This window comes from Scleropages formosus, chromosome 10 (assembly GCF_900964775.1).
Source record: "Scleropages formosus chromosome 10, fSclFor1.1, whole genome shotgun sequence".
NCBI classification, from domain to species: Eukaryota; Metazoa; Chordata; class Actinopteri; order Osteoglossiformes; family Osteoglossidae; genus Scleropages; species Scleropages formosus.
Genome location: NC_041815.1, coordinates 14,991,611 through 15,013,770, shown reverse-complemented (window position 1 = coordinate 15,013,770; position 22,160 = coordinate 14,991,611). Strand labels below are relative to the sequence as shown.

Genomic DNA, 22,160 nt, shown 5'->3' with positions numbered 1-22,160 from the left:
TCTAAGAGGTGCACTGTGTTAAATAAAAGCCACATTTTATCAAGAGTACATCTCAACAGATGAAAAACTCAAAAAATTAAAATGAAAGTCCACTAAGCACATGTGTCAAGTAATGGTTGGCGTTCTCTTGTGTTCCAGCTGCGACGGATGCAGGAGATGCTGCAGAAGATCCAAGAACAGATGCACACACAGAAGGAGGCGTATTAACCGCACCCTGCTCCGGCTCTCCTCCCTAGCGCCCTCCTAGCACCACTGGTCTCTCCCAACTCTAGTTTCCATATTTTCCGGGTTCTTCGTGCATAGACTAACAGATTTGGTGGTGGCTCCAAGATGGCGTTTCTCTCCTTTGGAAGTACAGGGTTCGATGGCTACCTGTAGCTTCAGAAAGGGTAAAGATGCAGTGTATCTGTTCTGGTCTTCCATTCCTTTTCGAACAATGAGGTCGACTTCTTTACCATATATTTAATCCTTGTGTGAAAGTACAGAGAGGGTCGACCTTAGGAACCATTATATCATTCCAATTATGTTCGTTTTCCAGTACTTTTTTGGGGGGGGGGGGTGGTCCATAACAGTATTTTTACACTAAATCAGTACTGGGTGTGTAGTCATTCTACATTCTGCTGGTGAGGTCTGCTTTCTGTACAGGAGGTACCTCCTTGTGAAATGTCACATCTGCCTTAGCCCTGCCTCTGCCCTGCCTGTGCTCAGTAATTGCCTCCAGCTTGAGCTGTGATGTACACAAACTATTAAGTGGTTCTGAAACAGACTAATTAGATGAAATTATGGATAGACATGGTGAAAACTTGATGTGCCGCATGGTAATTTACATGCTAAATGTTCATATGTATGTATATCATATCTGTATTGGCACCAGTGTTGTGTAAACCAACTGCTCTTCCTCCTCCTAACTACATTGATTTTAATTTTATTTTTTTATTACAGCTTACAAAAGTTGAAGTGCTTTGCCCGTAAGCAATAAATGGTTATATTTGTTCAGAGACCTATTTTAACAAGATATCATTTTTTTATTTTTTTTTTTTTATTTTTTTTCTTTAGTACTTATTTTCAGACAGTGAAAATGTATGTGTGGGGTGTTAACTTCTACTTTCCTGTGATACCAAACATATAGCTGATTTTACAGTCCATGTGGGTTCTGTAACAGGCGTCTCCACACGGGGTCCAGCTCACCTGGGATGGACGCCCTGCTGTGCCTGGACAGAGAGGTTACTCCGCAGCCTTCCAGCCTGACTGAGCGCCTCAAGCTGGAGGGACCAGGTGAACTTTGGCACCTTTGCTGGGGGCTGAAATGGGGTGCTTTGAGTGTAATGAGCAGTGGAGTTGGATTGGGCACTTGCACTGTTGCTTTTGTCTTTTAACGAAATGCAGCTAAAGAAGACATTTACGGGTCAGAGGTGAGCCCACATTTGTGTTGTCATGTTACCTACACTTTACTGGAGCAATGGGTGTTGACCAGAGAGAGATCTGTCCCAGGTTGGGTGTTGATATATGTTTTGAAGTACCATATTTTGTGTTTTTTTTTTTTATTATATTATTGCATAATACCAGTCAATGTACAAGTTAGAAAAGGGGGGGGTTTACATACTGAGGCATTAATAGTTCTCCCCCCAAAGGAGAGTAAATGTCTAATTTGGACAAGAGTGGGGGTGTGTGAAACAGGGAGCACAAAGTCACAGGAAAGATTAGTTTCATATCAAAAATTTAAACATGGAAGTGTAGTCAAATTAAAAATATTTTTTTGGCAGTGTTATTTTGCCTTTTTTGTGGATTTGGGGCTCCTATACATTTTTTTTACATGTACATGTGTTTTGATATCGGTGTATTTATCCTCCACCTTGAGACACATGCAGAGTTGTACCTCATTGCAGTTCTGCTCGTTCTGCCATGTCTCTCCGTTTTGAAGCCACAGAAATTGTAGTGGCACTAAGGTCTTTAATTTTTCCCTTTCCATTGTTAATGCATTTGTTTTGTGTAATTTTATTTACATAGGTGAAAAATGGCTAGAGTATTGTATACAGTAATAAACCAACCACCTCAATATTTGTCTTTTCTTTACTGCATGTAACCAATTGGTGTAGGAATTAGGTGTAAATAAAATGTGTAGAAAATTTAAGTATAAAAATGAGAAGATAATGACTTAAGGTATTGTAATTAGCATCTGTGAAGAACCAGCTGACTTATGTATGTATAAATATAGTCAAAGCAATTTTTCCTGTGGCTGCAAGCATTTGGAATAGATTTCCCCCCCCCCATTGGGGGCAAGTATTTGAGAACTGGACATTTGTTTCACTTCCATCCTCATTTTAAGTTCATGGGGATTGATTAAAGTAAAAGGTTCTGCTGTTCAGCATGGCTCAGATTCTTATATTTTCACAAGGTTGCAGTGTTCATGGTAATGCAGTTTTGTTTTTAAAGGAATTTCACCATCACCCTGGCAGAGAAGACTGCCCCCCTGCATGCTGTGTGGTACTTCAAAGAAGACCCTACTGACACCCTGTTGTAAATGTAATAAGATTTGTTAAGAATATTTTTATTCATTTTTAAACATGATGGACAATTATATCTAAATGCAGCCCAAAATGTACAGGCAATATAACTTAGACTTTCTCCATAGGGAAAACACACAATTTATATATATAATATCAATGTGGAAAGAGGTCTGTAAAGTTGCCCCATGGTATACAGTACTGTAGATGGTCCCAGAAAAAAAAAAATCAGCAATCTACATGCAGAAACAGGCAACAATCAAATCTTGAAATACACATGTGTGAATGTGTAGAAATAAGTTTTTCTTCATCCACACCCCCACAAAACACTTGTGATTCATCTCATTGCAGAAGTTGGCTGAGAAATACAGAGGAACTGTGAAACTAAAAGACTACCCCTTGCTACAGCTCTTCTCACACCCCCACATGCCCCCACCCCACCTCCCCCCCGAAATGTTTGTTGTGCCAGATGGGGTGAGCACTATGTACAGCTGAAAACCGCTTGGCTTTTCATAGTGCCAATGAGCAGTAGGAGATCACAGTGCTAAAGTTTTAAGTTGAATTTTGTGTACATACAGGCCTTGTCACACCACCATGAGCAGTACAACAGTATACAGTGCAATGGGAAACTGCGAGCCCATCTGTCCTATCACACACATTGTTACTCTAGTTGCTATGGATGCCAAAGGGGTTGCTTGGGACAGGGGGGTCCAGTTGGCTTTTGCAAGGCTAAAATGGCTAGAACTCAAACGCAAAGGTGTTTGTCTTCTGCAGTGACTGGAACAGCCTTCTGCTATTGACAGTGAAAGGTGAGACAACACATGTCCATCACCACCAGCCCATAGTGAAAGACTCCCAATTGTTCCAGGCACCATTAAAACATGTTCACAGTGATACATACACCCCTGGCTACAGCCTACCTACTTTCTAACTCAGAGGGGCAGCACACTGCCTCCATCTTACTGTTAAGCTCAGGAGCATGGAGGTGGCACTACTGAAGAAATGGGGCTATGTGGGAACGAACAACAGGTGTAACAACACTCTCCAGCACAGAGGCTCTATGCTTGGTGCTCCAACCTCACTGTGACCCTTTGTGCCTGCAGGCGGCGGTGACTGACTGGCTTCAAAGCCTGGCTGCTCTGTGTTCCCCTCCCCCTCTCTCTCCATCCTCACAGAGTACTGGCTGGCAGCAAGAGTCACCCACCTCTGGCAAAAAGGCCCTTCCTTTGTATTATGTCCTGCACAGTACCATCAGGCCCCACATTCCAGCAGCTCTCTTCCTCTGCCTGACATGTAGTGCTCTGGGAACCGCTGGTCTCCATGAAGGTGCTTTCCTGTTGCGTCACAGGGACCGCCAGACAGCAAGCAGCTGCTGCGCTGCCATGCGCTTTCTGTACAGCAGAGGGCGCCTGGGGCAGCAAAGTGCCACAGAGCAATAAAGGCACAGGCAATTGTTCTGCAACCACAATTCCTGGCATACAATGCATTCATCTTCAAAGTAAAGCATGTTTAGCCCATAGATGTTTGACTTTGGTAAGTGCCAGAGTGTAACCACAGCCACCTAAAAAAGTCCCCAGCAATAATCAACCAATAGGAGAAGAGAATTTTGACATCCTGTGCTGGAAGAAGGAAGATTAGAAACTGCCAATTCCATGACTGCAGGAGAGGGACACGAGCCACAAAATTCAGCTGTGAGGTGACAACACAATCAAGAAAACTTGCTAATGCCATCCACTGCTCCATCATGTCCACAAGGATTTCTCGTCTCAAATGCCCACATGGGACCTGGATGGGTTTTCCCAGCAGGCAGAGCACCATGGAGCACACTGGAGCACACTGCACCACCAAGCATCAGCCATGATGTGACATCTGCCAAGCCATATACCCAAACACTACATGACAGTGTTCGCATTTCATTACTTTTAACATATTTGTTTATTTTAGATATACTAAAATGTAAAATTTTTGTTTGGAATGTACTTTACACTTTTTTGACACTTCTCAGCTTAATGCAGTTTGCTGTTCTCACCGCTCAACTTGTGACTTGGTTGTGTCGCCCGCACGCCAGTGCCCCTCCTCAGGCCAGCTTAAGAGTGCTCACCGGGAAGGAGGGCATGGTTACCATAGTCACAGGGTTGAGCACAGTCTGGCCCACTAGCTGCGGGTGGTGCGCCACCACCTGGGCACCCACGGCCGTCTGCTTGCCCATGACCGCGGCCTGCTGCCCAGGAGCAGCACCGTTCACCTGGGCGTGCGTCAGCGTGTGCGCAATGTGGCTCATGACAGCAGGCTGTGTGACGGCCACGGGCTGCGAGTACAGTGCTGGAAGGTGTTGGCCCAGGTGTGCGACTGTGATGTGCCCAATGGGCTGGGTGCCAGGAGCCAGCTGCACCGGGTTCGAGGAGGAGGGGGCAATCTGAGCGATGTGCTTGGAGCCTGCCTGGATGACGTGGTTGACGGCTTGGATAACAGAAGCGTGGGAGGCAGAGGCGGTGGCATGTGCAATGACGGTGGGCTGCACACCAGGGGCGGCTGCCAGATGCGCCTGGGTCGGAGCGATGGTCGGTGGGGCCACCATGGCTTGGGCCTGCAGAGGGCCGCCGGCGGGGGCCGCGGCAGGCTGGCTGGCGGGGGCCGAGGGTTGCAGTGCCTGCGGAGGCTTGTGCTGAATGGAGATGTGCTGTGCCAGGAGAGGGGGCGGGGCGGCTGCTGCCTTGCAGCTTTCAGGCGGGAGCAGAAGAGCTTTGGGTAAGGGGGCGGCAGCAGTGGCCGGTACACCCTGGCGCTCCTCGATGTCCTCCTCCATGTTGTCTTCACCCTCTGCAAGAGAGGCATTACACATGAGGCCAGTGCCACCATCACAACTCCTTCAGTAGGCCAACCCTCATCCTCAGCAGGGGATACTGATGCTGTTACCACACTGCACAGTGAAGGCACTTTCTGACCGACTGACACCCAGAGTACCAGGTCTGCATTTCCATGACGGTGAGGAGTAGATCTGTCCATGTTGGCACCACTCCTGGACACTTTGGCAGTTGTGTAGCTCACCTGAGGCTGTGGAGGTGGAGGCCTGGTCATCTTCGGGCTGCACGGTCTGGCGTAACACGCGGTCCACCTCCATCACATCCATCCACTGGCTGAGCTCGTTCTTCAGGTCAGCCAAACGCTGCTGCGTGGCGATTTTCTCCCGTGCCAGCCGCTCCATCTCGTGTTCAAACTCCTTCTCCTTTCTCTTCAGGGTCTGTCGAGGTGGAGACAGGGACAGCTCAGCACCGCACCCCTATCAACCCTTTCAACACAATCAGCAAGCTGCCCATCCTGGTAGCTGAGTTCTTGCCACTTAAGTAAGTCAGGTCAACTGTTTTCTTGTGGAGACATCCTGGGACACAAGCACGATAACCTTTCCAAGTCCTCACATTTTACAGAAGTAGTACTATTTGCCACAGCACTGCTGCCTATTGTCTCAGTTTCACTGGACTGAAGGATTTAAGTTTTTCCAAATGATGCATAGCAAAGCACTATGGATGCACTAAACCACAGAACATGGGGGTCCACACAGGTAGGACAGAAGATGTCAATGTGCATAAGCTCATATACATCTACAAATGTGTGCGCACACATGCTCTCATAGCGTGAATTTAAGTTCCCTCCTCGCCTAACATGGGCCTTTGCTCCTCCTCTTGGCCTGATGTACTCGCTGTGGCCCTGCCCTCCAACACACACATGCACGCACACACTATCTCTCTGTTTTACTCAGGCAGATAGCTCCACCCATTTCTGGGAAGTCATTTGCGCCTGCAGATACCAGGGAAGAGAAAGCGAGCAGTTGGTCCCGGAGGGGAGGGGTGCAGGGGGACCAGTGACGTGCAACCGTTCTCAGGCAATAATCCAATCAAAAACCCCCAGACTGGAGGCAAAAGCCCCAGGCCCTCCAACCATTGCCACAGAGATGCACCTCCCACAGGCTGCTTCCTTAGGGAGGCCTTTTTACCATCACACGATGGTGCCGTCACACAGCACGCGCACGCTATGCTGACCTATTTTCTGTGTGTGTGTCAGCTGACATGGGCATGCCACATCGGCCACAGAGACAGGCTGGCTAAGGCCTTAAAGAGTTTTGAAGAGGGATAAAGATTACACTGTGCAGCAAGAGAAAGATGCAAGGAACATGACTAAAGGAGCTAGGGGGCGCCACTGCGTCACATTATGGTGAAAAGTCCTTCTTATTGTTTCGCGTGACTCGTGATGCTGAATATAGATTTTGCACAAGATGAACCCACTAGCCGCATTTTAGAGGGGTGTGCATGACATGTCAACGACATACAGTGAGGGCTGCGTGTTCCTACCCATCCTTCAGATCACAGCAGACAGGGCCTCTGGGCTGCAGACAGACACACAGGTGAGGACTGCAGGTGATGAAGCGCTGTATACCGACATGCAAACTACACACAAAGACACAGCCCATGTGCCTTGTGCCCTAGAATCAGTCCAAACACACAGCACAGCAAACCACTGACCCCCAAAAGGCAGTTAGTGCAGACCCCGAGAAGAGGCTCAACACACCATCCGTGGGACCACTTCTGCATGTCTTTCCTTCACACTCTTCTAGGACAAAGTCCTCCTTATGTTCTTGGAGTCGATACTAGACTTTTTTCTTGTAGCTGATTCTAACTGTTAAGCTGATGCTGAGCACCACAAGAGAAATCCTTTTCCTGCCCACTTAAGGGTTCCTAATGCTCAAATTCTCTGGCTGTTTGCAGCACGTAGCATCCTGTGGTTCCACACCTCTTCTCATGCCCCTACCTCAATATACCTACCTGTGTCAGAGTCATTAGAAAGAACTCAAAAAGGTAAACACTACTTATGCAGTACACCAACACACAATTTTATCATCTTGCTGAAACGTATAAAAGAAGAATGCTTGTGAATGTGTTTGCATCCAAAACAGCCCAAATTCAGGGTTAGGGTGCAAGAGAGCAGCAATACCCTTCTCTCTATTCCTGAGTGTCCAGGTACATGGTGGGATGTGAGTAATACATGAAAAGCCAGAACTTGGACACACAGGTAACGCACAGCGGGAGACATTGACATCTACAGCGATGTGCATCACCCAGCCACTCCAGAGAGGAACGTCAAAAACAATCGCCTTCCAGCCCACAGGACGGCAGCATAGGACTGTCCCCCCTGTGCATAGCTGACCAACTGGCCGCCCTCATTGCCCCATGCTCCTAGTAGGGGACCTCCTATTTCCAGGGAGCACGGGGGGGTGTTCGGTGCAGCTGCCGCCAGGAGGGAAGACAACACACGTTCCTGCAGTGAGCAGCGTGCAGCCAGGGGGAGGGCATCCTGCAACCTCCTGACCTACTAGCCCAGCAACCAGGTGTATGCAGAGCGCCAAGCCTCCCTCTCCCTCCAGCCAGTGCACTAAGCACGTCACAATTACTGCTGCTGCGCTGCAGGGCTTTATCCCAGTAAGCAAGAGATCTCAGAGATGCAGATCTTGTTTTTAATACTCACAGCAGGTTGCTTGACACAGTGGCAGTAAACTGCCCCGGAAGACCACATATGATTGATTCCCATGTCCAGTAGCAGTGCCAAGCGCAGCACATGGATCATACACGATCAAACCACGAGGGTGGATTTTCGATGGCAGAGTAACATGGCAAGAAGGTCAGCTGGATTCAAGCTGAGATGGAAGTGCAGAGCCAAAGATTAGCAATAGGTTCTTGCCCTGATCAATAACCGGTACCCCACACGCACCGCATACACGTCACCGCTTTGTCTTGGTAAAAAAGGAGCCGGAGTCCCCGAGCGTTGTCAGGGAAACCAATGAAAACTGCCATGGTTTCCTTGACAACAGAATTTATGAGGTTGTGGCTACACCGGTGTGGCACAGTACATTTGCTACAGGAAAGACAATTCCACATTTTATTCTCCTTTTTGGAATTTACGTTATTTTACGTGGTTTGCATTGTTACAGTCCCTGTGGAGGTGGGGGGGGGGGGGGGGGGGGTGAACCTTACTTGTGCATCATGCTGCTCCCGCTCACCCTGCCATGAGGACTAGGATCTCTCTCATAAGCCATGCACAGAGGAGAAGGGGAAGAGCCGGCAAGAAAGACACCTTAACCTCACGAGTACGGCCCCAGGGTACCACCTTTCTCGCAAGCCACACGTAAGACACGCTGGCCTGGTGTGTCACATGACAACACCGCTGGCGGACAGCATGGCTCGTAGCCTGAGTCTAAGATCTCCAGATCGCCTTTTGATCTATCAGGAGACACACAAGTACCAGTCTGTCCATCAGTCTGCTGTCAAGCTGTTGTTTATACAAACACAACAGCACAAACAATCACTTTGCCAGCTGCTATGGCGTGCAGTCCACATGCAAGTTCCCCAGGACACAAGCATAAGATGAATAAAAAATTAATGGAAGAAAGGAAGGTCAAAAGTGCTCCAGGGCCACAGTTTGCCTGGCAGGGCTCAACGTGGCTGATTTACATATATGGCTCACGTGGGAGGGGTCCTAGCAAATGAGGCCACTTCCCTCCAGTGGAACACCACAGCAAGCAGAGCTGCCACGTGAGGGGGGGGCGGGGAACGGTTCCAGTAATCTTTATCTTCTTTCACAATCACAGCACCACAGAAAGCCCCACCCCCATTCCGTCTGAAAGTGGAGCAACCCCGAGTGACTAGGCAGGATGGAATGAGCACGGTCTGGAAGGTAAACATGGCCTGGACGGCGTCATGTTCAACGCGAGTGCGGAGCACATGGCGTCCCCTCAACAAAGTGGGGGGGGTGGTGGTGCACGTTCTCTGACTCACTCGCTTCCACATCGCTCGGCACTGCTACGGCACAGGCCCCGCCCATGTATCGCAGGTCGCATGACCATGTTTGGTATCATGGTGACCTACTCCACTCCCCTGCGGCTGTGAAGAAAGTCTCAGAGAACGACTGGTGCATATGGGAGCCTTGCTCTGCCGTACGGAGCCAAAGAGCTACAGCATGAGCCACCCGTCTTTCTCAATAATACGTACTGTGCAAACTGGGTGTGATCAGACCCCCAGGCCACCCACCCCATGAAGGTAGAGAGGATCAAAACTTTTATATGCTTTTCTGTGTCCTCTGCTGTTCTGGGAAAAAACAATGGGCAAGTATCACATTTCTCCTCTCGTTTTCACTCTCTATATTCTTTTAAACATTGATGTTGAGTTCTGCATTATAAGGGACATGTTGCACAAAACCAACAGTGTGTGTTATACTTTGTGAATGAATTTAAAAGCAGGACAATTTTCATGCATTCTGCAGTCTATACAGATCAGTTAAAAGCAGCATTTTTGGAAGTTCAAATAAGGGACATCTTTGGCAAGCTCTGAAGTCATCTCTCTCCCCCTCTTCTCTCACTCACTCACACACACACACACACACACACACACACACACAAACAGGTCACCTTGTAAAAATTACATTAATTACATTAATTAGCCCTACTAAAATCTCTCCAAGCTAAAGTTCCCTGAAAGGTAAAAATGAGTCCCACACAACCAAACTGATAACATGGAGGAAAACCTGTGCAGGAGATCCCAAAAAGATACACACACCCACACAGAGAAAACATGAGTCTCTGAGGACAGAAACAAAAGTAAAATGACAGCACAAGCAAACTGACCAACTAACTTCCCACTTCAGTATCAGACACATAGATGAAATGTTGAGATCTAATGTGAAAATAAAAATCGACAGACACACACAGTCAAGACGACACACCGAACAGTGGCAGACTTGCATTAGAACACACCTTCCCCCCATTCAGAAAAAAAAAAAAAAAAAATTCTTCTCCACTAAGGTAAAAATGAAACTTTCGCGAGAGCCTGTCAAAAGTCCTAAACAGCCGCACAGACAGAGAAAAAGAGGTGGGACTGCCGCCCAGTGACTTTAAGAGGAATCGGGACAGTGTGAAGTGTGACAGTGTCAGGCACATCACAGTTCATGTTACCCTGGTACAGGTCCAAGGAAGGGAGAAGGAGCCCCCCCCAAGAAACACAGGACAGGGTTCTGCCCGTCAGCCATACAAAGACTGAGCGAGAGACCTTCTGCCCCCCTTTAGCGTTGTACTGGAAGGCGGGGACTCCATAGCTGTCAATCACCCCTCTCCTCAGCTCAGACAGACCAAACCTACATGGGCGGGACTCCTCCAACCCGTCTAACAAGCTGTGGGGCATTGGTGGTGGGGGGGGTGGGAGCGGGAGCAGGCTACATGTCTTCCTGTAAATCTTGTTCTGTGTGTGTTTGTGTGTGGCTTTAACACTGAACACTATTACCAGTAGTAACTACACTGCAGCAGCGCCAGCAACAGAAGCAGAGAACCAGCAGAACCCCATGACAGAGTGACAACACCAATACAGGAGCTTTCTTCAAACAGGCAGTGCTGTACCTTTAAGAATGCTCCCACCCCTCCCCCCCTCAGCCAGCACCCGGAGAAAAGCCTCGTGCGCGCCAGCCGGGAGGAGGGGGGGGGGTGCAGGGGGGTGACGTCACATGGCTGTTGCGGCCCATGTGCTCGGCGCTCACATGGACGGCGATGGGAACGAGGCAGACGGAAGAAAGATGTGGAGGGAAAAGTCTCAGCCAGCGAGGTTCACCTAATAGCCTGCAAGCGCCACGGACACACCATCCCGATTTGTTACAGCACGCGCGCACACAAATACACGCACACACGGCCACAGCAGTTCGGCATCTTTTAAATATTGGTTCAACGGCTGCATTACGGTTGACAAATGGAACAAGAACTTTTTTTTTTTTTTTTTTAAAGTTCACTGTTGCAAACAACCTTGTCACACGTGCAACGTGCCATCAGGCTCCAGCAACTGAGGCAGGAAGAGCAGCGATCCCCAGGAGCTCAGCCAGATGCATCGGGAATCACGGCGCCTCTCCGTGTTCGAGAAATGCCTTACCAAACACGCTGCAGCTGACTCACAGCTAGCGTGAAGAACTGAGGAAGTGAAACCGCGAAGGCGCACAACCACTACAAACACAAAAAATAAAAAGAGCGAAACAGAAAGCAAAGGCATGTGCCGATAAGACAGCGCAGAAGATTAGGAGAAGGGCGCTTTGTTCAGCCAGTACACACGGCACACCAGTAACCTCCCAGATGGCCTGAGACTGGAATTAGCCGCAGAAAGATGAATAAAAAGGTCCGGTAATCCTCCGATCCCCTTGCTTAATCTTTCTAATGCTTCCTAGTGTCGTGTGGCCAGAGAACGCATGGTGTGCTGCTCTTGCGCCTTGATGACAGCAAACACAAGCTCCCCGCTCCCGTCCAGCCAATCAGACACAAGTCATAAGGCCGCTGCACTCACAACCCCGGGCATGCAGACTGGAAAAGGATGGCCGCTCCCCCCCAGCCACAAACACCCTGTGCAGGCACACGCTGCCACTCTGACAGCAATTTATTCACTGTAAACAGTCACAGCCAAGCTGAGGAGACACAGTGATCAGTGCACGATTCCCCTTTGGTAGCTAAAATGCCACGGCCAGCTCGTCGACACCAGAGTGCCAGCGTGACGTGCCAGCCGGCCCACAGGTGCGGAAAACCGTGTATGGCTATTCAGATTTCTACAGTAAAACAGATGCAACAACACACACGTATACATACGCAGTTGCTCCGTAACCAGAGAAAAGGTGAGAGCACGATTGCTGCGCACAGAGCTGAGAGCGAGCCAGGTCCCCACCTAGATGCTGGAAGAGGCTGAGCTCTAGTGGGTCAGTGGTACAGTACAGCACACACCAACACCATAGCGCTTAATCACAGAGCAAGAGAGAAATGTCTGTGGGTGCACATGTCTGCGGGTGATCGAGTGACATAAATTTAACAAGCTACACCCCTGCCCTCCCCCAGCAGTCAAATCCAAGTGGCTAATCAACAACACTTGTCGGATGCATATGTGTGCGCGTGTGACATGAGTGCGTGAGCGCGCACGTCTGTATGCACATGCAATGTGAAACTAGGTGTGAATGATACTGGGAACGCAAAGGTTGGCTCGTGTGCTTTTTGGTGCCATTTACAGTCCAAGTGAAGCGCTTGCCACTGAACACGGACAGCGCGCTCACCTGTTAGCTGATTACAAAGCCTAATTGAATTTCTCCATTGACCTTATTTCAGAACCTATTCTTCTAATCTGCTGCTCGGAACATGACGTAAGCATCGCCGAGGAATACAAATCCCACCTGGTGGAACAACACCCTGCAACTTACTTCCTACAGGCAGCGCACACTTTAAACAAAGCAAGAACCTCAACTCTGCCGGTTTATGCAAGTCTGCTCAGGTGACAAGAACGAGTGCCACTTTTAATTTTATGGTTATATAGACATAACACATTTGCTGGACCATTTATGTTCAAGTTCATTATCTTGGCTCTGAACCGTGGTTCCCTTTTTCAAAGCTCTCTGCAAACAGCCGCACGTCTCACGACAGCACAGCCTAAAACAAATCATCACAAGTACCGTTTTATGTTCCAGACATGGATATTTCTGGAAATGTACTGGGGCATGTAGGAAAAGCTGCTGAGGTGTTCACTGGAGCAGCGATAAAACTTAAACATCTTTGTGACAGTATCGCAGACCAGAGCAGTTCTCTGCAAACCAGAGCATTTCTGCACAGACCAGTACACATCCACCGTCTTCCCCCGAAGCATCCATTTTCTCCCAGGCAGCCATTTGAAAATGACAAAATGCTACAAAAGGAGCGCAGACACCCCCCAACGAAAGGGGAAAAACAACACAACCCTTGGAAATGTGCCATGAACAGGGCTTCTGAAGAGAAAGAGTCTCACAATTACCTGGATGCAGTGTGTAAGCAAGGACTGTGACTATGTTGGACGCAATGCATGATGGAGTTTCTCACCAGTAAGCAGATATCGTGGGGGCGGGTAAAGTGGAAAGTGTGACATATTTTGAAAAGTGTCTAACTTGTACCTGGATGTAACGCAGGGCACTCCTCAACACACTCAGGTTAGATGTCTTCTTCTCATCCACATTGGGGATGTTTTTCTTCAGCGTCTCAAAGCACTCCTTCAGATGTGCACGTCTGCATGTGAAGCAGAGACAGAGCGGAGGAGGAATCCATCAGTAGACGGAAAGGGGGGTGTCGATTAATGCTGCAAATTCAACTACAAACATCTGAGCGAAAGTCACAGCCTCTGAAGCCAGGGGCATGTTCCAACCAGAGCCCTGATGCTCCTGTCATACAAAACCTTTCTCCGACATCTCGTGACCTTCCAGCTATTTTTACTGTCCCATAACCTCGGCACTGAAAGCTTGACCACCGGGCTCCCCAATTTCCCTTGAGCTGCCAGAGATCAGAGAGGGAAGTTCACCCACCTGTTTTTTTCAAGCTTGTTATGAACTTCCCTGGTCCCAGCCCTGCAAACACAGATCACAGCAAACTCATCAGTTCTTTTCCAGAGGAGTGAGGGAGAGGCTCCTGGAAGATGACCAAGCTGAAAAAATGGACCGTTTTCCCTTGCTTGGCCAAAAACAAGAGATAACATGAACGTGCCGAGAGCAGAGGCCTGCTGCTCTCCACTCAAGCACATAAACATCCATGCCCTTCTCTGCAACACCCTGCACCCTGACCTCCTGCACGCCTGATGATGCAAATGTTGAGCAGAAGGTAGAGCATGCAGGTCTAGCATCGTCATCAACCGTACAACTCCTCTGTAGGCTTCAGCTAAGGGCTACCTGCTCCACAACACAGATGACTCACCCTCCAGGCCTTCTTTTCCCCTCTGAATGACGCGTTTCCTCCAGCAAGCTGGGTCGGGCTGGTGGACTAGGCTGAACCGGCAGGGGCACCGGTTGGGGGAGTAGGGTGTGCTGGGGTGTAGTAATGATGGAACCTGGGTAAGGCTGGACCAGCGCAGGCTGGGGCTGCTGCTGCAGCAGCTGTTGTTGTTGTTGTTGTTGTTGCTTGGGGGTCCCAGGCTGGGTAGGAGACGTGGGCTCCACCTTCAGCTGGGAAGCCACCAGAATACGCTGTTGGTGCTGCGGTGGCTGGACTGGGGGGGAATGGGCATCCTTCCTGGGAGGGCTGGGGCGGGATGCGGTGGCAGGGGACAGAGCAGTGGCAGGGGGCAGTGGTGGAGGTGGGGCAAAAGATGCAGGGCCAGCTGATACCACAGGAATGGGTATTACAGCAATTGACACAGGAGGGGGAAGGGGTGGGGGCGGGACTGGGGTGGGGTGATGCTCTGGACATGACTCCTCCCCCCAGGTCACGTGGTTCACCCGTACTGGCTGCACAACGGAGGTGACCTCCGGACGCTTCTTCTCCACCTCTTGATCACGGTGCAGTTTCTCCCGTAGCTCATTCTCCTCTGCAAGAAGGAGGAACAAAGTCAGAGTCGTGCCCTGGGTACAAGTTGCATTTCCACATATCCACAACTGTCAGTTTGACTCACGATTCTCGGTACTTCCGCACATAGCCTTTTCCAACATTACGATGGGCTTTTCCCCCAGTTGTACTAGTGGCATACAGAAAGCTATGAGCTGAAGGAAGTACCACATCAACCCCAGCCCAGATCCTCCAGGTTCCCTAACCTTTGGCTCCTGTCATGAAATGAGATCGCTAACCATGAAGGACAGTAGAGTAGGCTGGAGTTAAAACACTCGCCTATTCACAAGTGGATTGTCACTAACACTTTGAAATACTTGTCTTCGAAATACTAATAAAGCACTGTTTTAACACAAAGCATTTTCAGCCAAAGGTTTGGTCTAAGAAACGGTGTGTCCCACTAAACTAGAATGAGTTTGTGCCACTTTGGAGAAAATGTCTAAGAAATGACTAAATGTAAATAAATCACCCATGGAATCAGTCAGTTCAGACCAGTAGCAGTACAGCTAAAGCCCCAATCTCAGCCCACCGCACACCTCTACATACACAAATTACTGCACCCCCTGTACAAATCTGAAATCAACTGAAAAGGTGCTGCTGTGTCTCAGATCCTCTCCCAGCCCAGGCCTATGAGTAACAGCAGCAGCTTGTAGATCCATGTTTGTACCATTTCTGAAAACACTCATCCCTTCACAGGTCTCCTCCCATTGCTACAACACTGACTGGCGCTCAGCAAACACAGCACAAGGAACACCACTGCCACATGTCACACATGCAGGAGTGCTGCACTTTGGCTCAAACCTTGAGTGAAATTTATCAAGAGCGACTGAAATATGTCTTGACATTAAGCGAGCAGCGTGAGGGTTTGCAACGTTATCCACGGTAACAAAGTGCTGTGATTGCTGTGTCAGAAGAGCGAGTCTGACTGATCAAATGTGTGACGTTGACTAAGGGTCACAGTGGGGGACAAGAGCAGTTGCAGTGTCAATGGAAACAAAACTGAACTGCATGAACGTCTCCTGGCCCACATCACTTCCCTTACTGGCAATACGACCATGCTATTGAACCAGTGACCCATCACCGTGCCTCTAAGGTGAGAACTGCCACAAGTATAAAATTACTAGTTTAGTATTCCATTTCATTTCCCCATTACTAGTACTACCTTTAAGTTCCAGTTTGACCAAACAAAGCATCTTCACTCAATCAAGCACAATTGTTCTTACTGTTGCTCACGCTGTGGCCTCAGCGGGGTGCTGTTTCAGAATACCACAGCAAATGAGGTGAGGCACTGTGGAGAGGTACTGATGACGGTCTAGAGAGCCACTTTTAGAGCTGTGATATCGGTATCTGCCTAAGCAGCTGCTCTGTGTGCTGCTATGAGTGAGGGGGCTTGACTGAGCCCTTGAAACAGATCCATTTGAACTCCTTGTTCATCACCTTAGGGTCAACGGGGGGGGGGGTTAACTAAGGTCCTTGCAGTCCCAGGGGAAGCCAGCCCCAGTCACAGAAACAACACACCAAAGCAGTGCTTGTCGCTATTCATGACATGGCTACCAGCGTGGAGAGGGCATTAGTTTAGATAGAAGCTACAGAGGAGCCCAAGAACAAGAACCTCAACTGCACACTCCCTGTACAAGGGCAGCAGGTCTGGAAGTGCAGAGCCCCAACTTGAACCGCCAACACCAATGGGGGAGATGTAAAGCCGGACAGAGACAACGTCTGGTAGGGCTTCCTGCAGTTAAGAGCAGTGGGGGGTGTGTCCGGCTCAGGTCTTGAGGCTGCGTTCTGAGCACCGCTGTGCCAAGTCAAATTGCAGAGCTATGACAGTCCAGTCCCACACCCGGTCACCCATTCCACATGGACTGCTGGGGCTAACACGAACTCTCACAATGCTGCCATGGTCTGATGCCCAGCTGGCAGACAGGGGGTAGACTCCTGGGTTCCCCAGACAGAAAAGGAGAGCTTTTCCAGTGAAGAACCCTGGCATTTTGCCACGACCACATCGATAGCTTCTCCAACACCATAATGCCAGCTCAAAGTGTCCGATCCACTCCATGTAGGACCCCAATGGCTGTATGCATCTGATGGAGGGGTGTTCAAGGACAACAGAAACACCACATCAACACCCGGTACATGTCTGTTCACTAATCATATTTTGCTCCTTCAATGTTCAAAATCCGTCATTATCACAAACTTATACCATGTAACACCAGGAGGTGGTCAGTTTCGGGATTTCATGAGAAAAGAAAGTGAGGACACTTATAGTAAGCAGGGCCCTCCAAGAGCCCCCATCAGCCAATCATATCTCAGCATCCCCCCACACACCCAAAGACAGACACACACACACACACACACACACACAGATGGCAGTTATCAGCCACAGAGTACATGCTTCAGAGATTGTTTGTGTGGAGGGGGGGGTGAAGTCCAGTTGCCATGGAAACAGAAAATATTAGAAACACCACTGTCAAGGTAACAGTCCTCCACGGGCTATTTCAACGTCACACTTAGCGCTATTCTCCGCCATCTGTGGCTACAAGCCAGCTCAGGGAGAACACACGACTCACAGAGAGCCATCGAAGGACACACTGCAGACGCAACGCAGGAGACTGTGCGGCATCACTCCCCCCCAACCAAGGTACAAAGTCTGTATCTACTGCATGCCTCCAAATCATAAAGGAGCCTTCAGTCAGACACAATGGCACATGGATGGTGACCAGATGGCTGCTGGTTTAAACCTTGGGTATGAATACTCCATCCACCTGAGCCATGCAGTGACAGCGGGCGTGAGAGAGAAACACGGGGCACTGCTGTCAACCACAGCAGCACAGCCAGAGAGGAACACCACAGGAGATGACTGTAGGGAGAGGCTGGGGAGTTGCATCAGTTCCGACTCCTCCTGTGCCTCCCAAGATGCAACAAACACACAACTAGGAACTAGAGCTGGGAGGGTCACTCCAACAGCACAGCTCAGCCAGAGTGCGTCAATGAGGCAGCACGATAGTCAAACGATGACAAACGAGTCTATTAGAAAGAACACAGAAGTCATTCACACAGCGAATTGGCAACTAGGCACAGAAAGGTTGCAAAAGGTCCAGGGAAGGGAGCAGGGCGGCCAGTGTCCTACTGTAGCCCTGCTGGTGGTGCAGAATTACTACAATACACCAGGCAACATCATTTGGGGCTACAAGGGTATGCCAAGAGACCAAACTACGACAGTACCTCTGAAAAATCAAAAGTACCTTGTTACTTGGCTTCCCCAGGGGCTGCGTAGCAGGGGGCGCTACAACACCACCAAACCCAGCGGCACAGACCCTCCACCACTCCCACACACCGAAGGACTGCCTCCCACAAGCGTTCGTGACACACTGCAGTCAACTGAGGGCAAGGCAGGGGCGCGCGCGCACACGCACACGCACACACACACTCCTACAAACGAAAGCATTCCCTGCGGTGCCTGGACACGGGAACCTCCTTCCTGGGCATCCTAAGAGTGCGAGAAGCTGTTGTGAGAGGCATGCAGAGCAGCTCCTCATTACATAAAATACAGCACGAGCCTCTTTTAAATACATTAGGGTAACGCAGAACTAGGGAAAACATCACTAAAATCTTCCGCCTTGTGTGGGGTCGACGGGACGAGTGGCGGCTGACTGCACTTGACTTGTACCGAAACGGCCTCATCCGCCGGACACCCACCCACTGCCCTACACACTGCTTGTCCCCAGAACTACCCCTTTTAGGGTACAAACACGGTGTGTATAGTACACACACCGGAGCGGGCCGAGTAGACCCTAGTGGCCGTGTTTGGGATGTTCTGTCAAGTTCATTACCTCTCACCGTTACTGACGTGACTCCTGTCGTGTCAAAGGCGACGCGCCTTTGACACGACAGGAGTCACGTCAGTAATGGTTAATGACAAAAGTAAAACTGCATTTTACTACACGGATTAACATTATTTAGTAAAAACTGAGGAGAGAAGACTCATATACCCGCAGCTCACCGCGGAAAAGAGTGCGTTATATAAGAGGAACGCTCCTTCTCCGCGGCGCTTGACTCGCGCAGACTGCCCCACTTTCCCCGCGCCGTGACTCCCGCGCCTCAGAGCTCGAGGCCGAGCGTGGCAGGAGAGCCGGGCGCGCACGTGGTGGGGGGGAGGAGGGAGCACGTCGCGCACGCGGTCTCGGGCAGGGCGAGGCGTGGCTTGGACCGACACGTCACCAGCACGAGAACAACCCCCCCCGGTAGGAAACGTTGGCGATTAGCGCGCGCGTCGACGATGACACGTTCTCCTTCAAAGAAAAAGACCAAAACGGGCAATAAAAAGAGCTCCTAAAATCGAAGTTGTTCATCGTTAACTTAGGAGTTCTTTTTAAAATTAATATACATATGAGATCAGACGTAGTAGAGGCATAAAAGCGGACCGAACGCCACACCGTGTGTCATATGATCCGGCTCAGGCAGGTCATTATGTAAAACAGGACTGGCGCGTCGCTCTCGTTTGCCACCGCCCTTTTAAAGACAGCCCTGGTGCCTGAGCCTGACACATAGATGACATTTAAATATTGTAAAAACGCGAGAAGAGACACAGCACAGGCGGCAACCTGTTTTTACTCATGTAACACAGCGTGAATGAGTTATTCCGAACAAATGAAAGGCGGCTCCGTGTCTGAGCCGCGAAGAATCGTAACGCTCTTCGAGTCTTCCCGACACAATGTGGCCCCTCGAAAATAAAAATTGTTCCTGAGCTCCTGGTATTGCATTTCTGCATCCGGCACAATATAAATAAATATCATGTTTGGTTGTACACTGTACATATTGAGTCTGGTAACCCTGAGTAACTATACAACCAGCAGCTCGGGAATCGGCAGCCAAGGTCCCAGACCCAGTGCAGCCCCAGCAAAAAATTAGGAATGAAAGCAACTGAACAACATGATGATTCTGCACACAGAAAAGATGCAGAAAAATCAGTTATGCGCGCGTACTTAAACCACTCTGCTACCAAATTATGGAAGTGCATTTTGAAATGTACCGAGTAATTCATACATACAGAGACTGATTCCGACTCAATTAAATTCATTTGAACAACATCGTTAAACCGTAAGTAGAAAAAGTGGATAAGTACCGGCGCCCGACCCCCTCCTTACCACGTGTTTTCTGTTGTTGCTGGGCTTGCCATTCCAAAAACTTGGCTGCTTCTAAAAGCGTATCGATGCTCATCGTCTTGCCCGTGTTAGAACCTTGAATTTGTAGGTAAATGACGCAGACGTGATTTTTTCAAGCCTCCTCGATTCGTTGCTCGCAGTATCTGTTTCGTTGTTAATACAAAGGGCAAAAACGTAACAGAATCCCCTCGTAATACGTCGTTCACGCACGTAGAGGGGTTGTAACAAGATGGCGATTCAAGTGACAGAAAACACAACAAGGAAAAAAGCGGAGGCTAAAGACCGCCCTGCCGCCACAGTCCCCGCCCACGTGCTACAACTCGGCGCAAAACGCGGGGAGGAGTTTCGTCTGCCTTGGAACGGGATTGTGGAACGGAACGCTTCTTCGAGTACAGAGCCATCCATCACTTATTATTATTCTAGTCAGGAAACGAAGCCAGTGAAAGTATGTTACTCGTGTGTTATTAAGAAATATAACTATTTATTTACATCAGAAAATAAATTTAGCGCTACAGACTTCATGTCATGTTTTGACTGCAGTAATTGTTGTCCCGAGGATAAATATGAAAATACGAAAACAGCACAACGCAGAAAGAGTGCAGTCATGCTTAGATTTTCCTCTGTGTCCTATACGCTTAACGAATCACCATTAAAGTAGTAAAATCATGTCCGATAGTCGTAAAAAGTGTACCCCATGTTTTTGTAGTAACCCTCCTCTGCAGCAAATATGCGTTCTATTAAAATATACTGATCCGGGACAGCCAATCATAACGCAGAACAACAAGGCATGGCGTCCGCACACATGGGCACCAGCCAGTGTGGCTCATTTGCATATGGAGGTGGGTCCGTCCCCTCAGCGCCTATCAATCAACCAGTTGAATCAGGCAGGTTGAAACGCCCCTTCTGCTAGCAACCCGAGCGCTGCGGAGATACGGACACCGAAAACAGAGCAAATGCGTCATACTGCACGATTCATTTGTGCTCCAGCAGATTTCACCCATGGAGGTCACCCAGAAATACTACTACGCTAACGATTTGAACTGTAAGGCACATCTTCGATAGAGAGAGGGAGCAGATAAGGTGAAATGGAGACACAGTTCACCATAAATTCAGAACAACGTAGTGTGGGGCGGAGCTACGTGACAGCGGGCGTGCGGTTAAAGGGAACGTGGCACCACCTTCTCTGCTTCAAACAGCGTCAGCCTCGTTTTATCTTGTCTCGTTTTGTGAAAAAAGCACATTTTTCAATTCCTTCACCACGCCCTAACCTAAAAAATTAACTCTTGGCACACTTCAAGTAATTATAATGAAAGGAGTGTGTGATGACGACAGTCCTTCTGCACGTGACAGTTCCCCACGACTTGACATGCCGGAATGCTCAGTGTAAATACCCACGTTATAATGTACTCTCCGAAGGAGATAATAGATGCTCATTGTGTGGTTCCTATAACACCCTTATCTAGATAGGCCGGACATTTTGACGTTCTTCCGCCAAAGTCAAAGCCCTGCTGTTGTTTGTAGTGAAGGGTGGACCCTGATGACCCCTGTACACTGAGGGGGAAAGAGGCTCTCGATTTCGGAGTACATCAACCTTATACAGCTCTTCTCCAAAAACATAATCCCACTTCGATCCAAGAGGAAGCAGATCTCCCCGCACTGTCTGCTCTCCTTGAAGAAGCAGCTGTGCAGACACGTTCGATGTTTATCGTTCCAACGAATATCTCATTACAATAATTAACAGACAAATAACAGATTAATAGATTTTTGGACTAAATATGCAAAATCGTTGTACATGTGTCATGAAATACACTATTAAAAAGCTTAGAACATGTTAAATAAAATGGAATTCCGTCTGTACTGTATTGCAAGGGAGAGGTGTGTCATTCTTTGCTGGGAGTCATGGGGAACGGAGCAATGCCTTAAGTTAGAACCTCGCAGGAATCTCCGGTCGTGAAACTTCGACTAGCCCTGTTTGTGGGTGAATCGTGTGACAGTCGCCTTGGAAACGCACAGAACCGGCGCTCCGCAGTGAGATCGCCGGGGCAGCGCGCGCGCAGGTCAGAACAAACAGCGCACTTCCTCATCGACTGCACGCGTGGTCAC

The 22,160-nt window shown here is 49.1% G+C and overlaps 2 protein-coding genes across 5 annotated transcripts in view; one reads left to right on the top strand and one right to left on the bottom strand.

Annotated features, from left to right (window-relative positions):
* LOC108922442 (septin-4-like) overlaps positions 1–2,365 on the top strand; it is a 42,965-nt gene extending 40,600 nt beyond the window's left edge. For all 4 annotated transcript variants that reach the window (XM_018732552.2, XM_018732549.2, XM_018732550.2 and 1 more), the window contains one exon: positions 139–2,365. In XM_018732552.2, coding sequence (XP_018588068.1) covers positions 139–207 — 69 coding nt within the window. In that variant the 3' untranslated portion in view covers positions 208–2,365. The remainder of the gene's footprint in view (positions 1–138) is intronic.
* LOC108922444 (max-binding protein MNT-like) lies at positions 553–20,294 on the bottom strand. Its single transcript, XM_018732553.2, has 6 exons — positions 20,040–20,294; positions 14,269–14,878; positions 13,884–13,925; positions 13,479–13,590; positions 5,553–5,745; positions 553–5,324 (listed from the first exon to the last, which is right to left on the bottom strand). Exons 1-6 carry the CDS (start codon positions 20,110–20,112, stop codon positions 4,582–4,584), a joined length of 1,773 nt encoding a protein of 590 aa, XP_018588069.2. The 5' UTR covers positions 20,113–20,294; the 3' UTR covers positions 553–4,581.
* Between the last annotated feature and the right edge of the window lie 1,866 nt (positions 20,295–22,160).